Source organism: Heteronotia binoei, chromosome 4 (genome assembly GCF_032191835.1).
Source record: "Heteronotia binoei isolate CCM8104 ecotype False Entrance Well chromosome 4, APGP_CSIRO_Hbin_v1, whole genome shotgun sequence".
Lineage (NCBI taxonomy): Eukaryota > Metazoa > Chordata > Lepidosauria > Squamata > Gekkonidae > Heteronotia > Heteronotia binoei.
In genome coordinates, this window is record NC_083226.1 from 139,923,952 (window position 1) to 139,941,826 (window position 17,875).

The 17,875-nt window shown below is 41.0% G+C and overlaps 1 protein-coding gene across 1 annotated transcript in view; it reads right to left on the reverse strand.

Moving 5' to 3' along the window:
* The window catches only part of PIK3R1 (phosphoinositide-3-kinase regulatory subunit 1), a 62,336-nt gene extending 57,822 nt beyond the window's left edge, over positions 1 to 4,514 (reverse strand). The window contains exon 1 of the mRNA XM_060235879.1: positions 3,768 to 4,514. Within this exon, the coding sequence (XP_060091862.1) occupies positions 3,768 to 4,101 (334 nt within the window). The 5' untranslated portion in view covers positions 4,102 to 4,514. The remainder of the gene's footprint in view (positions 1 to 3,767) is intronic.
* Positions 4,515 to 17,875: the final 13,361 nt, after the last annotated feature.

Sequence of the window (17,875 nt, forward strand, 5' to 3'; positions counted from 1 at the left end):
CTTCCTTCGTACAATCCTCTAACCAACAACACAGGACACTGCAAAGAACAGTGTTGGTAAAGACAAATTATACATGTTGCAATATTGGAGGAGAAAACAATTTTTATCCCTTCCTCCCCCCCACCCCAAAAGTTTCTGAACTGGCAGAATGTGCATCTATATAAACAAGTTGTAAAGGAATGCTCCCGATCATAGTCCTTAAATCACAGGGTCTTGCCATCTTGCATCAAACTCAGGGAGCCTGATGTACATTACAGAGTGGCATGTTACCACCTGCTAATGGCCAAATCCCTCACTGTTCCAGTAAAGCTTAAGAAAACTGAGAGAAATAATATGGATGCCTTCCCCATCAGCATCACTAGCAGGTGTGATCCTGGGGTGTGAAGTATCACATGATTTTTCCATATTCCACAGTCCTTTTTTCCAAATATCACTGGAACAAAAAGCAGAGGACCTAAAAAGAAACAGGACTCATCACTCAGGACACACACATACATAAAGAAAAATTGGCTCTTGCTGCCAAAACTTATTTACATACACAAACATTTCAAATTTCTGTGATGAGGCTGAAGAAGACCATTATTAGTAGTCTACTACCATCTGCTGAAATTTCTATGGTGCTAGATAGAACATGACATTTAACAGGATTCCCCCACCCCGAACCACATATTGTATGAAATTCTGGTTTAACTACTTGGTCAGCTTGGTAATCGAATCTGTTTCAATTATATGGTGTAAGTTAACAAAGACAACTCACTTTAAAAAAAAAAATAACTGCATCAAGTATAAGGCTGTTCTGGTTTTGATAAATACTAGTTAAACCTCCAAAAGTTTTGTTTACAGAAGCATTCATGTTTAAAATATTTTACAGGTATTTTATGTTAATATAGCAATGAGAAACCACAACTTAATCTGCAGGCCATACAAGTCAAATGCAACTACATTTTCAATCTGACTCTTAATTGTTCCGTGAGAAACATCACTATCCTGGCCTCTCCCCCTCATATTGATAAAGAGCAGTTTCAAACTGTTAAGCCCAGAAAATATAAACATGACCAAATACAGTCAAGCAAATCCTACATTAAGATCTCCAAACTCAAAATGCACTCAGAGAACTAGTTTATTGTCCTGGGAAGATTCCTGGTGGCTTGCTGCCAGCTTGTGTCTGGATTGTATAAAAGAGTAACCATTGCATACTCTTGGGAGCAGAAAATCCAATTTTTCCACTTTTAATCATTTAGACCGACTGTAAGAGTATATAGCCACTGGTATTGGCACTAGATATTTTCCCCACATTACAAGATCTAAGGGAGTTTTAAAATTTTCTGTCAGAATGTCAAGAGTGAACTACATCAAATATATAATGGTTTATTAGAGAGTCAACAATTTCTACATATAGCTAAGGTAACTATTATGCAATTACTTTCTGGAATACAGATACATTGTGAGCAACAATGACTTCCATAACCTTTCTCCCAGTTTAGTTTGTTCTTCTTCAAGACAGACCTCAGTCATATGTCAGCTATCACAGGACAGCATCCTACCACTGTGTGCACTGGATGTCATTTTTCCACGTTTCTATTTTTGCAGACCCTTCCAGCCCCTGGAAAAAAATCATTCCCATGGCTGCAAAACCATACAGAACAATAGCCAGCAGGCAGGGCATGAGTTGGAATGAGGAGGACGAAGAGCAGAAATTGCTCCTCCTTTCTCTTCTACAAGTTCCGTTGAGGGAAGGGACTGATTTGATATCATCCCATTGGCCCTTCTCACTGCAACTTACTGATTCCTTCCATGGATCCTGCAGCCCCAGGAATGATCATTCCATTGGTCAGAAAGTTGCAGGAAAAGAAAGGGATGGAATGTGGGTAAATTCTGCATGCCTTCCACACACAGGTCCTCCATGTTAATATCCCATGTCACTACAGTATGCATTTGAATATGGGTGATACCAATTATTTGGATCACTCCTATCTTCTAGCCAGGCAATAACTAGGTATTAAGGCATGACCATAATTCCAGTAGGACGCTAGAGGATACCCTATGAAAGCTTTCAAATACACGGAATTAAAATGGACGCTTACAGTAAGGGTTAACAGCAAGCTACATATCCCCTTTGACTTTGAGGGCCTAATGCCCAATGAACCTCTTTCCAGATCTGAGAACAGCTTTCACATTCCCATCCAATAGAGAAAATGGATGTAGTCAGATCCAAGAATCCATGCAGTCATGTGCCCTGTTGCAACTGGCTTCCAATCTACTCTACCAATTAGCTGATGCCTCCTTTCCATAAGCCACTACTCTTCTGCATCTTGCTCTGACAATTTACCATTCAGCCATAGGAAACAGGACAACTGTCAGAGGCAGCTGGAGAAAGCAAATGTCATTACTGAATAGTTGTTTGAGCAATAGGAATTTATGCTAAGTGGAGTTATTTAAATAATAAGATGATTTGCTAGCTGGGATTGGTCTTTTGTTTAAAATGCATATAATCAGAAAGCTTGTAGAAAACAGATGAAATCAGAAGCCATCATGAGACAAAGTTGGCATAAATGTAGATGCATTACTTTAAAAAGTTATACAGCTGCCTTCTTTCAGTACTGGCACAGATCAGAACAGGACAGAATCTGCTATGGGATAAATAACTTTCTGTTAAATAAGAAACTATTCTGAACACCATGCCATTTTATTCTATAAAGGGCCAAGCTATTGAGTATTTACATTGAACAGCATCAGAGCGCCAGTGTGGCACGGAGGTTAGGAGTGGTAGACTCTAATCTGGAGAACCGGGTTTGATTCCACACTCCTCCCCACAAAGCCTGTTGGGTGACCTTGGGCAAGATACAGTTCTTGCGAACTTTCTCAGTCCCACCTACCTCGCAAGGTGCCTGCTGTGGGGTGACGAAAGGAATGTGCTTGTAAGCTGCTTTGAGATTCCTTAAGGTAGAGAAAAGTGGGACATAAAAACCTATTCCTCTTCTTTCTCATTTAAAGCTGGGATGGGTACAATATTTTAATAGCTGATTATACATACATATGCCCTCTGCTTCAAGCATTTAATGTTAAATAATCTGGCCCATTTTTAGTTTAATCATTAACACAATTTAAAAGTGATACATATTCACTATTGATTTTTGACTATGAAAAGCAAAATTCCATTCAAAGCCATTTTACATTCTTTTTATGTTTAAATACATATCACTAACCTAGGTATATAAGAAACATAGTCCAACAGTAGTGTGTATACATGGGGAGGAGGAGCATTTAGTTACAAGTAGTAATAGTGACAGCATTTTCTTCTTTCACATGTTATGACATAGGAGTATTTAGACTTTCTTTCCTTCAGGGAATCTTCACTCTTGCCTAGTAGGCAATGACAGCACATCTGCCTCAAGAACTATACACATAACAGAGGGTTCAGAGAACTGTTCTGAGGCATGGTGCTCTGCTTATTAGCTGGACACACTGCATCAGTTGCATACTGCAGAAGATGACAAGCAATGCTGTGGACAATCCGTTTTTCAAGGAAGTTTGTCTGCCCTGACAGTTTCACTGAGGCATTGCAAGGATTTCCAGAACATTCCAAATACTCCCAGAACTATTACAAGTATTTTGAGCAACCCATCGTAATTTTTCAGAGGCAATACAAAGCCCAAATACAGTATAAGTTCAACTGAATTCTCCTGTAGGGATTGAATACATTAACATGGAAGAGAGGAAAGAAACCACCAATAAGTATACAAACAGACAAGACAGACACAACTAACCTGGTTGATCATTGTCTGTTCCTACTTTTGCAGGACTTGGTGCAACAGGAAGGGGTCGAACAGGGCGAGGCTTTGGAGTCGGGGGAGAAATTTTTTTTCTTCCAATATATTCTACGTAAGTTCCTGGGAAGTCCCCTCTTTCTCCAGTAGTTTCATTAAAGCCATTCAACCAACCAATTTCTTCAGGTTTTGCTTCTTCCCCTTCACTGAATCCAAGGGCAACTAAAGTACCTTTATTCACAGTTAAAATATCTCCCAAGTGCAAGTCAATGTCTTCTTCTCGCTCTTTTTTGTAATCATATAAAGCTCTGTACTGATATCCTTCTGCACTCATTTTGGCAAATGTTTTAACATTCAGTTATTTTAGTGAACAACAAAAGAACTGTTCTATTCAGTTTATTGTATATATAACTTGAGGATTTCTAAGCACGGTAAGTAACGTAACAGTTAAAAAGACTGCAATACAAAGATGTAAAAAGCACCAGGATCTAATGTTGAATGGCTGTTGTAGTTTTGTCTTTATATTTAAACAGTGAAAATACAAAAGAAAACTCTCTTCTATCTATGTACCGTCTCCCTACTAGATCCTTGTCAGATGTGCTTGGCACTTGTGGGTATAGTCTTCCAGGGTGAGCTGAATATTAATCCTTGCTGCACCTCTTTCTGATGTACTTGCCATAAAATGTCCACTTGTCTTAAAACTTTGGTTGCTGAATTCTGCCTGCATTCTTCACCTATGGAGAAAGAATATTCAAATGTAAGATTACTGTAATTATTTTTTTTAATTATTTAATGCTCTAACCTATAGGATGCTAAGTTCTGTGGATTCTTTTCAAACGCTGGAGCATATTGATAAAAAGCAAAACTCATGATGAAAACCCTGAGTAAAAAGACAGCATACAGAACTCTAAATGGTCCACTAGCTCAAAAGACGATCTCTTGGGAACACTAAGGATGCCTTCCCTTAAACAACACATGTATGGAACACCAGTCCATCCAAAACTGTTCTACAGAGAGAACAGGAAAGCCATCCTAATTAACATGAGCATAATTATCCATAATATGCCATCTTTGTATAACAGATGATGAGTACTTATGATGTGTTCCTTCAAACTATAGGGGCTTGTGACAAGATAGAAAGATGACAGAAAGAGAACTTTCATGCCAAGCACCTAATGTTCCAAACCCAATGACCTCCCAGATTGTGGGGTGAGGGAGAAGATATGACAGGTTCAGTTACAATTTTTCTAGGAAGCCTTTCCACTTACTTGTTTTCATACATTTTATGTTACAGACTTCCCAGATTTTTATGTAATTATGCTTCAGCTGATGCACCTAGACCACCTAAGAAGCAGTATTTGGATGGGTTGGAGGGGAAGTGGTAAATACTTAAATTATATCTGAAACAAGGCTTGGACATTTCAGTCCTGTTGGCTTAATTGTAAGTAATACAGTGCTGAAAAAATAGTTTAAATATACAATAAATACAAGCTTAGAGAAATCCAAGAAGTAAGTACCTTATAAGTAACCTTATAAAGTTTTATTATTTCACCTGTTACTCTTTTTGTTTCTATAAAAAAAAAATCAAAGTCCAAGTCATTCACAATCTAACTGGTTTACTAGTGAACACTTTCTAAAGGAAGAATGAAGTTCTTCAGGGAGCTATCATATATTCCAACATACGAAACTATTTACATGGTAATTACTTCTTTACATAGCATCAAAACAACTAGATCTAGAGGAATATTACTATATATATATAATAATGCAGAATAACAGCTCCTGAATTACCAATAGTGTTCCACCAATGCAAATAAAAGGGAAATAAGAGTGTTAAAGCTGCAGTACTGCAGTCCTAAGCTCTGCTCACGACCTGAGTTCAATCCCCAGTGGTAGCTGGTTTTCAGGTAGCCGGCTCGAGGTTGACTCAGCCTGCCATCCTTCCGAGATCAGTAAAATGAGTAACCAGCTTGCTGAGGGGGGGAAAGTGTAGATACTGGGGAAGGCAATGGCAAACCACCCCGTAAAAAGTCTGCCGTAAAAACATTGTGAAAGCAACGTCACCCCAGAGTTGGAAACGACTGGTGTTTGCACAGGGGACTAAAGGGAAGAAAAAGCAAAGAACACGTGGAAACAACTCATTCTATATGAGTAGCCCCTACCAAAGCAGAAGTTGCATTCTAGAGCTATTGCACTCTGTACAGAAGTGTCAACCATTTGCATGGATAAATTTCAGCCTCCCTACCCAAGCTGTTCCTTCCAGTGCCCCAAAGTTTCTGTTCTGCTTACAAAATATAAACATGCAAATTATGCATCAAAATATACTACCGCTTTCTAGTGCTGATGGGGTCACTAGTACTTTCTTTGTAGAACTGGCCATAAGGGGAGGAAATCATTCTTCTAAACAATGGGAGTGCTATGGTCTATGATAGACATCTATGTAGCAATTGTTACAGGGGGAAATATCTAGCATAAAAGGCAAAAGATGCCCTTATCTGAGCTCCAAACTGTTCAGGAAACCCTCTCACAGAGACAGAAAAGTGCTTCCTGCAAATTCAGCACTCATAATTTAGCAATACATTTCCAGTGCATATGGGGAAGTCAACCATATACTTTACATTTGATTGAACTTCTGAAAATGGACACAGGGCTACTTTAAATTTAAAGGCCATACACCTTAACATATACTAGAAAGGAAATTTAGCCTTTGGTATTAGCTTGAAAGTTTACTGCAACTTGATTTAGAATTTTCACACCTGTGTACAGAAACAGAACAGGAACTGACAAACAAGAAGGAAATACTTACTAAGCACTAACTAAATTACCCTACAATTGCTTCTATGTGGATGGTTTTCTTCCCTAAATCCTCCACCAAGCAAACACACCTTGGTTTGGATTTCAGAACACTGCCAACAGCCACCGATTTGCACCTGGCAAGTACCAGAAAATTAAGCATTCCCTGAAGTTCTAAATGCTTTGAAATATTATCTTAAACTGGAAATATTTCTTAAAACCCAAGCGTGCATGCATGACTACTAACTTCGTTCACAAGCATTCTGGCAGACTGCCAAAAAAAGTTCTTGTCTAAACACTGCAAAATTTAACCTATATAACCTATTTCCCTAACCAACTCTGTGTTGGGAGAGATCATTTGACACTTTCTTCTTCCATAAAAGTTTAAAATGTATACTGTTCTGTAGGAAGGAAAGTATAGCAAAGACTCCTATAACCATGGCCTTTTAAAAGTAGGAACGCAGTTCCGGCTGGCTTTGTGTCAGGGGGTATGGCCTAATATGCAAATGAGTTCCTGCTGGGCCTTTTCTATGGAAAAGCCCTATGTGAAACAATGCTGATGTCAGGGGTGTGTGGCCTAATATGCAAATGAGTTCATGCTGGGCTTTTTCTGCAAAAAAAGCCCTGACCATAAGGCTTAAGGTTATGTCACATGAGAAGAGCCTCAATATATTACTCTGTTCTGAATTTTCTTACAAACAGTGATGTGTTCTTTGAACACAGTAATTTTGTTTTGGGTTTTTTTTTCACTCTTTCAGCACAGGCTGCCTGGAAATTGGGGCCAAAGTATCATTAGCAACAGTGCCCCAATAGGCAACACAAATATCACACACTGACCACATCCATGAATATCATTTAATGATAGGCTACTGACAGCATTGTCTTGTCTGCAGTCTGGGGGGAGGGCAGAGAGTAGGATTTCCCATGACAACGTAACTAAGTTATTGACCAAGACAAGTTAATAAGAATTTTCTACTTTTGGAGACATATTGATGTGTTGTTTTTAGATCTGTTGAAAGACACTCTCCTAAACTTACAAATTAAGCAACAAGACTGAGAGCTATTTATTCATTGTCTTTACTACTTGCACTAAATTACACAAACCAAGTACCTTAATCCAATATTAAACTTGTCTCTGGCTAGAGTTGCATAACTCTCTTGAATTTATAACATTTATAAGTGAATAAGTTATAACTAGCACCAAATATTACACCAGCAGCAGAACCAGATATGCCATACAGAGTAGCCATTATGTCCCAAATTTCATCTACCGTATTTTTCGCTCCATAAGACGCACCTGAGCATAAGACGCACCTAGTTTTTAGAGCTGTTTGTGTGAATTTAGAGGCATTTGTGTGAATTTTTTGCAGTATTCGCTCCTTAAGACGCACACACTTTTCCCTCCACATTTTTTGGGGGAAAAAGTGAGTCTTATGGTGCAAAAAATACGGTACTTGCAGTTTACAGGTCAAGTTCGGATCCAGAGAACTGAGCACATCCATATGCATTCCTGCACACAAATGGAACACTTCCTGCACTTGTCTTCCATAAAGATACAAGGAGCTTTTTTATATTGCCAAACCATCTGTCCACTTAACCCAGAACTGCCTATTATGACTGGTAGTGGATTTCGAGGTTCTCAGAAAAAGTCTTTCCTAGCCCTGCCTGAGATGACTGAACTACACATTGAACTATTCAAATCTAGAAGATTGTTATCATGCTCTGAACTGCTTCCGAATCCTGTAACTCCAGAAAAAGAGAATCAATGCCTTTCCCAAATAATGCTTTGTCCCTTAAGGCACCCCCAGTAGCTCTTCCTACACAAGCCATATGTTTGAATTAATTATTTCTCAGTGATCACACAGGATATGTACACAGAACCCTTACTTAAATGTTCTATGTCATCACTTAAAAATGTCTTGCCCGTTATCTGGATAGCAAGGCATTCCTTTGGCTTTCAAATAGTTGCACCCAAGTCTTACACCCTCACAGTATCACCATAGTTACACTTTCATCTAATATTGCTTATAAAGGCTTCCTGAACCTGCTCAGCCCAGATGAGAACTTCTCACAGCAATGAAGACATAATGCATAGTAAATAGTGAATTAACATTAAATGAGGTTCCAACAGTTGACAGATTTACAGTGCAACCCTATATAGAATTACTTCAGTCTATAAACCCATTGATGTCAGCAAGCTTAGACTGCAATTACTCTGCAAAGGATTGCACTGTTGGGCTTACAGAAACTGCTCCTAACAACTGGCACCCCAACCCTAAACAACTTATTCAGAGATCAAATCAAGATGACACGCCTCCAGATATACTACATTTACATCTCATGTCAAAGTATTTCTATAGTAAAGTGGGATACCATTACTCCAACACTATTTACTACTGAAATTTAATTTTGGTGCAAGACTGTTTGCCCCATACTACAGATGCACCCTTGAGGTAAAGAGTTTGTTATCATTAATGGGGGGGGGGGGTGTTAAAAAACTATTCTGTATTATTCTTCCTCCAAGGAGTTTAAAGCATTTTTCTCCTATTTCACTTTATCCTTAGAACAGCTATGTGAGGTAGGTGGGGGTCTTATAGTTCAAAAGATTAATGTCATGGCAAGAAAGCAGGCTACAAACTAAGTAAATGAATCAGAAATCCACTTAAATATTACAGATATCAAGACCAGCACACAACTCTGGGTGTTAAAAACATACACAATTTTAATTTAATTTTTGAAAATTCAGCTTGCACCAAATAACAAGAATGTTCCATGCCAGAAATAATCCCCTTAGAATGTTGCATGGATGTATACAGGCAGAGGTCAATTAATGGCCTGAATCAATGAGAGAGAGCCTGCAGGCCAGAATTCATACCCTAATTCTGTTCCTTCCAGTTGCCAGAATATTCCACACATAGTTCTTCCAAAACTGCGAAGCAAAGATTAGGCATCAGAAAGCACAAGATTTTCTTTTCAAGAAAGTCAAAGTACACAATAAAAGCTAATCTTGCACAGCATCAAGAAGCCCCAAACACATACCAAAATAAGGCTCTCACTAGCACAAGGTTTGCTTAAAAACTGTTAAAAATTGCTTTAAAAATTTCACAGAAGCTTCACCATATATTAGCCTCAATAAATTCAACCAAACTGCACCTCAAGCTTAAACGCATGATGGAGCTGTTACTAAAATCAGTATCTAGGATGGGCTGGTTAAGAGTCTATATGCAAAGAAGAGGCACAAATGTTAAAAAGTTTTCAAAGAATGCAAAGACAACATTTACAGAGCCAAATGCAAGTTTGGCAATGTATGCAAATCCAGCACAAGTAGCAGGAACAATTATAGTAGCATAGAAGAAGAGAAAGCCATTCAATGCACAATTAAAATTCATATCAAGAATATGGTGTGAAGTAATTTTCCAAATTAAGCTTGGGGAACAGCTCACTTATCCTGAGAATGGTTTTTTAGAGCAATATTTAGCAAGCTTTATTTAGCATCCAGTAGTCCAGCACCTTGCTACACTCATGCCATTGCAAACTGTCTAGACCAGGGGTCCCCAACCCCTGGGTCGTGGACCAGTCCCAGTCTGTGGCCTGTTAGCAACTGGGCCGTGAGCTGTATAATTATTTCATTATATATTACAATGTCATAATAATAAGAAAACATTGGATTTATATCCTGCCCTCCACTCCGAATTTCAGAGTCTCAGAGCAGCTCACAATCTCCTTTACCTTCCTCTCCCACAACAGACACCCTGTGAGGTGGGTGGGGCTGAGAGGGCTCTCCCAGCAGCTGCCCTTTGAAGGACAATTCCTATGAGAGCTATGGCTGACCCAAGGCCATTCCATCAATTGCAAGTGCAGGAGTGGGGAATCAAACCCAGTTCTCCCAGATAAGACTCCACACTCTTAACCACCACATCATACTAATAGAAATAAAGTGCACAATTGTATCATTCCGAAACCACCACCACCACCCCCGTCCGTGGAAAAATTGTCTTCCACAAAACCGGTCCCTGGTGCCAAAAAGGTTGGGGACCGCTGGTCTAGACTACAGAGTGCCATTCACTCTTTTGGTTTGCTTTAAAAAAAAATCTGATAAGCAAGCAATGGACTTGGCACATTCTTGTGGAAGAGACGGAAGTACGCAGAAAGCACGGGGGAAGAGAAGAAAGGGAAAGAAAATAAGAAATGCACAGTCAGCAATGGACTATTTTTAATGACTGCTTGTGGTTTTAAAATTTTGATTTAGAAGGCGATTAAGAATCTGCCCGCTCTTGGTACAACTCACTGGAGATCGCACGCTGACCAACACCACTCACCACCAGAAAGAAGGAGGAGGGGGAAACACGTTTCTTGCAATCCGTCACCTCTGCACCCTCCCTCCTCCTCCTCCCATCTTCTCAACCCCCAGAGAGGCAGAAGACCTTCACTTTCCCGCTCGGGCATACCGCAGTTTTCAATCAACACAGCCCACTTTAAAAGTGCTGCAACCCCGAACTACATTTCCACAGAGACTCCGCCTGAACTGAGGCGGAAGGAAAGGGGGCTTCCTTCCTTCTACAACACAATCCGGCTCAGGGCTGCAGCACTGAACTTCCTCCAGCCCGGACGCGGGAGGAAGAAGAAGGGGGTTAAGATTAATGCAACTGGGCTGGAGGCACTGCAGTCCTCTAAACCCCGTCGGGAAACACACGCAAGAACACAAGAACAGGGCGAAGGAGCCGAGCGAGGAGAAAGCGCCTCCGCCTCGCACGCCCCTTTCTCCCGAGGCTGCAAGAGGCCTCTTGCCGCCGAACAGGATGTCGCCCGGCCAAGCAGCTCAGCGGCCCGACAGACGCCTCTCGCCCAATTACTTCCCTCCCTTCAGCTAGGCCGGCGCGGGAAAGAAGGGACCCCACAGCCTCTCACCTTCGTCTGTCATACACCCTGCTGGCCCGGCCGCGCGTCTCTGGAGCGGCAGAAGGGGGGAAATCCGCAGCTGCGCCGCCACCAACGTTCCTTGCCCAGGGCGGCCGCTCTGCAGCTCCGCTCGCCTCAGTCCCAGCCAGGCAGCCCGAGCCCAGCAACGAGGGCTGGCTCTTCTCCCGAGCTCTCCTTTCGCTCCGCCTCCTGTGCCTCAGCCCTGCCAACCCGCTCCAGGTCTGAGGGACCGAAGCACCGCCTACCTACCCTCCCTCCCCGCTTGTCACGCTGGCTAAGCTGCTGGGGCGGCTCTTGCCATGGCCGTCGGCTTCCCCTCAGGCTTGGCGGTCGCTGCCTTCCTTCCCCTGTCGCCTGTACCCGCCGCGGCTGCCGCGTTCCATTCCCTCACCTCTGGCGGGCCGCTGCTGCTGAGCGGACAGGAATGAGGCCACGGTGGGGGGAGAGAGGCAATATTTTGAGGATAACTTTCCCGGCGGCAGCGCTACAACTCCCTTGCCCTTTCTCACCAGCCGCAGTTGGGGCTTGATACAGGATGGGGCAGAAACTTCCTCGAGAAAACCCATCTTTAATATTGCAGCCTCTGCTTCATGTTGCTGTGTCTGTAACTATCAACCCGTTTCCACCTCCCCGCCCCACAGCAGCAAATTTTATTTTTGACAGAGAGAGTGCCTACTTCTTTGTCCCCTCGCCTCCATCAAGTTTGCTTGGAAGTGAAACCATGAATTTCAGTGGGGTTTAACTGCAGCTCTACTAACCGAAATTTTTCCATGTAGGGGGAATGTGTTTCACCGGCTGCATTTCTGCTAGTCCAAAGTTGGCTTCAGCAGATGAACCCTCTATGCCATATGCCATATGTGCTTGAGGGTGGACTCCTAGGTTTGCTTTCATATTGACTTCTGAAATACTGAAAGTAAACTGCCCTCTACTTCAGAAAGGAGTTAGCACCTAAAGTTGTCAAGATTCTCATATCAGCACTTCATATTTAGAAGGTATTTGGAAGAAAATTAAATCTGACCAACATAAGAGCTAGGTGTGGTTACAGTCACAATGTCTAAGCCTAACTTACTTCACAAGGTTGTTGTGAGAAAAAAAAATGGAGGAGAGGAGAATGGTGAAAACTGGGCCCCCATTGTCAACAAAGGCAAGATACAAATAACGTAAATAAAAGCAGTCTTGCTGGATCAGACTAGTGGTCCATCTTGTTTAATATCAGATTTCACAGAGTGACAAGCAAGATGCCCTCAGAAGACCTACAAGCAAAGCATAGAAGCCAAAGCACCACATTGTTATCCAGGGGGCTGCTATCAATGAAGATTTGGTTGAGCCATCATAGCTAACAGCAACTGGTACACCTATTCTACATGAATTTTTAAAAAGACAACTACTGGCCATTATATCTCGGGACAGCTACTTCCATAAATCAGTTACTGTAATCTAACTGCCTGTGAGCTGTTCTCCTGTGCGTGAGCTAAGTGCCATCAATTTGCTTCTGACTTATGCTGACCAATGAATTAATGACCTCCAAAATGCCCTGTCATTAACAACCTTGCTCAGGTCTTGCAAACTGAGGACCTTGGCTTCCTTGATTGAGTCAATCCATCTCATTTTGTGTCTTCCTCTTTTCCTAGTAGTATTGTCTTTTCCACTGAAGTTCTACAGTTGCAGAAAGGAAGCAACTTGTCAAAAACCTTCCACAAGCCATTGACATCCTTTCCCCTGTCCCCTCACCAGACCTAAGTTGTTATAAAATGTAGTGTGTTGTTTGGCCTTGAGTAGCAGAAGCTCATGCAGTGATTTATTTTTTTCTTGAAGAAGTTTTTCTTGAAGTTCTGAATGAGAGATGCTTGTCAAAGAAATCAAACTGCTCCAAAATCAACAGTGAGATGAACAGCTTCAGCCTGAAGAATACTGACAAAAAGGATCTGGGTTAGATCAGGGGTCTTCAGTGTGACCAAGTAAATAATTCAGCAAAGAAGTCCTATTATACCAGGGGTTATTCTAACTGTTGGTTGAAGTTCAGATGATATGGATAAGTATATATAGTTGGACAATGTAAGAATAGATGTATAAACAATAAAATAAGTCTTCATAGCTAGGATAGGAACTGAGACTATCAAAAAGATAAAATACTGTCATATTGATTACCAAAGTACATGGACCCAAATGCATTTTCATGTTGTATAGATTGGGGAAAATGGCATTGCTGTAATAAGGTCACAGATTAATACAGTAAAGATAAATGAATGTTTCTGCATTTTGAAAAAATAGGAAGGAGTCATAGCTTTTAGCTGTGTGCAAGGAGGAGATGAAGAAGATGATCATGATATTGGATTTATATCCCACCCTATATCTCAGAGCAGTCACAATCTCTTTTACCTCCCCACCCCACACAACAGACACCCTGAGACTCGTAGGTGGGGCTGAGAGAGGTCTCACAGAAGCTGTCCTTTCAAGGACAACTCCTGTGAGAGCTATGGCTGACCCAAGGCCATTCCAGCAGCTGCAAGTGGACGACTGGGGAATCAAACCTGGTTCTCCCAGATAAGAGTCCACACACTTAACCACTACATCAAACTGACTCTCTGAATAAAATATTATAAAGAAGACAGGTGGGGCGAGACTTCAGCTGATAGATCAGCTACAGCTATTCTCAAAATGCTTGCTCTAGCCATGGTGATGATCCATGCTGTGATCACATCCCAATCAAACCACTGCAATGTGCTTTACATGGGGCTCTTTGAAACTTCCATTTGGTCCAAAATGCAAAATCTGCTTCAGGCTATTATCAGAGAAACAAGGATAATTTCACTCCTGTCCTAGTTGCCTGTTTTTTGCCCCAATTCATAGTGTTGGTTTTACCAAATAGTTTGGGTTCAAGACTCAGTCAAGTATCAACATTGTATAGAAAAAGGACATCAGGAACAGCCACAATGTTCTCTCTAAAATGTAAACAGGATATTTAGTAAGGATTCACTGTCAATTTATCATAATAGAAGCAGCTCAGGAATTATTGTATAGAACAAAAATTCAGAATACTTCCATTCTCAAGCATTTTCTATGGTGATTATTACATAAAAGAAATTTTATTTGCTGAGTCAGTGAAAGTAAGTAGTGAACAGATTACAAACGTTATCTGTTATTGCGACATCTGTGTTTATTCTTCAGTCCTGTAAAACTATGACAACACAAATCTTACTTTTTCCTAAAATATGAGTAAGGCTTTTACTGCCAACAAAGCAACAATAAAAACATGAGCCACATACCCCGCAGACAAATAGTGCCTGTATAGCCATGGAGACAGAAGTCTACTGTTCAGAGAATAATTGTACAATAAGCTGTATTTTCATAGGCTCCTAGCAAATAATTCCTTAAATATATTATAAAGCAAGTCAGCTCTGACCTGAGAGAAGGTGCAATTTCTTGGAGGTAAATCAAATGGCCTGAGGTGACTGTAGAATTATCTACTGCTGGGACAATTTTCTTATTGTTTGTTTCAACTTATAATGTGACAGATGGCAGATAAGTCTGGAAGATTACATTAGTATCTTTCCTAGATATTGCCTACATCTATTCAATAACTTATTGATATCTTGATGTGTGTCTTATGATTAGCAAATACCCAACAGAAGCCAGGAGTGTCAAGTGATACATGGCAAAGGTCGGGGCTGTAAGTTAAGACTGATATGATCATGTAAGATTTTTTAAAAAGTCAGTGAAGGCCCAGGTTGTCCATCAAATACACTTTAAAAAAAACAAACCCAAAGTTATGTTTGCACATGATAGGATGAAATTATTCCTACATGTACAAAAGTGAAGTTTGATTTGCCCCCTTCTATTATGTGGGACGTAGCAGTCCAGCAAGAGCTAGTGTCAGCATATGTGGTAAAGCCCAGCCCCAGGCTACTCTGCATAAGGGTGTTCACCAAACCACTAGGTGACAGGTGTGGCTCTTCCATAGTTTTTCTATTTAATAGTATCCAGGATAGTGCCCATAAGTGATTCTGCTTGTTATTATTGATCAGAGGCTTCAATATGTGAAGAATATGTGCCCCTGGAAACACTAAGGTACTGCTCTGGGTGACTCATAGCCAGCTGATGGCAAACTTCCCTTTGACACAGGCTGCCTTTTTTTTCCTTGTGAGAATTCAGCTGGGGTATCATTGCCACTTTTCCATGGCCTATTTGCATTCTGTTGAGCTAGAGATCTCAGAACTGAGGGTTAAGTTGCCCCAGTGAACTTGGAATTGGTATGGAAATCTGGTTGCTCAGACTATGCCAGGGTCTTTTTTTGAGCAGGAATACAAAGGGACGTAGTTCCAGCTGGCTTGATGTCAGAGTGTGTGACCTAATATGCAAATAAGTTCCTGCTGGGCTTTTTATACAAAAAAGCCCCATGTGAAACAATGGTGATAACAGGGTGTGGCCTAATATGCAATTGAGTTCCTGCTGGGCTTTTTTCTACCCCCCAAAAGCCCTTGATTACACACAGTGCAATCAGAAGCAGAGTTACATGTCTCTAAATTGATTGAAATCAGTGAGTTTAGATCAGGGGTCCTCAAACTACGGCCTGCGGGCCAGATGCGGCCCGCTGAGGACGTTTATGCGGCCTGCTGGGTTATGGCAAAATCAGACCGGAAGTGACGTTCGACCTAAACTCGCGTTAGCAACGCACACTTCCGGCACTGGGCTGAGGCGGCGGAGACAGAGTGTGAGGCGATACCGAGGTGAGGTGAGTTCCCAGGCCGGGGTGTGTGGTGTGGGGAAGGGAGAGAGAGAGATGCAGAAGACGGAGAACTGACGGCCCGCGGCCTTGTACAGTAACGGCAGTCCGGCCCTCCAACAGTCTGAGGGACAGTGAACTGGCCCCCTATTTAAAAAGTTTGAGCAACCCTGGTTTAGATGGTGTCACTCAATTTAGGACTGCACTGTTAACATTTAACACTATTGATTTATACATATATTATCTGTTATATATGTTGTAATTTTTAGTATTGCTAATTAATTTTTTTTAAAAAAGGACTGCACTGTTAGTGACTCAATACTGTTAATATATCAGTTGTATTTCCTAAGTGTAAATAAAACATGCTGATAGCACAATTTGGCTTTACAAACTCAGAAATCATCAAGTCATTTGTTTGTTTAATTTCTTGTACTTTTTAAAGTGGAAAAGTTGTATTAAAAATCTGAATGACTACAGGCCACCCATGGTACTGACATGTTTTATAGATAGGAAGCACATGTATGGGGGCAGCAGATGTTTAAGGGGAAAAATATTAGCAAGGATTGATGGAAATGCTTCTATTTGTCATGAAAACTGGCAGGCATAAATGGAGTGGCAATAATGGAAGGATGAGGATATTTATCTAGTGAACACTGAGTGATTAAGTAGATGTCAGATTAACAAGATTACTGTATCATTTGAAAATCCATCATTTAAAAAATGTATTAAGAGTTAGTGTAGCTTGCTTTATCTGGAATGTTCAAGGCAAGTAAAACAGTATTTTGGACTATTATGCATTAAAGAGAAAACCGTAGATCATTCTCTCTTTCTCAAAAAAGGCTGATAAAGGAATTTGAAGCTAAAGTTTAAAAGGATTTTAAAGGCTCACTTAGAATATATTGTATTATGAGCATTCTGCTGGTTTCTTGTGTTGGTTGGACGAGATGGTAGATTTCTGCATAATTTAGCATGTGTGATACAAAGTAAACTGTAGCCCACAGTGTCAGTCTCTACTGTTAAATACACAATAATCACTACAGTTCCAGTAGTTTGAAGAAATTTGAGAACCTTCTGATGGTGAAGTGTGTTTGATACTGGAACAGTCTCACCTGTGAAGTGCTGGATCCTTGTGAAATGGTGGATCCTTCATCACTGGAGGTTTTGAAGTATTGATTGGATACTTACTTCCTGAGAATATTACAGTTGTAGCTCCTGCTCTGGTAGGGGGTTGGACTAGATGACCTTGGTGGTACTTTCCAACTTTGAGGTTAAATAAAATAAATACATAATTTATATAGATCTTTTATTCTTATTTTACACCTTGTCCACAAATAGGGGAGCTCCACTCCTTAGCCACCTGGTTTTGCAGTATCTCTGCTCACTGTAAGGATCTGGGGTGTGTTGGGGGCTTGTCATTAGAAAGGAGTACCCTTAGGCAGTTCCGGGTGTGAAGATCTCTTGAGGGCATGGTAACCCTAATGATCTCCTCTGGGTAAAGAACGCCTTACAGCTTGGTTCTCATACTTATTTGATTTTCTGCAACCCATATCTCACCACTGCTAAAGAGATGTGTTCTCCAACCACTTGAATCCTCCCTTGAAGTCCTCCCAGTGAATCAGGCCTACTTACCTACCTATGCCCAGGGCTTTTTTTGGTAGAAAAAGCCCAAAAG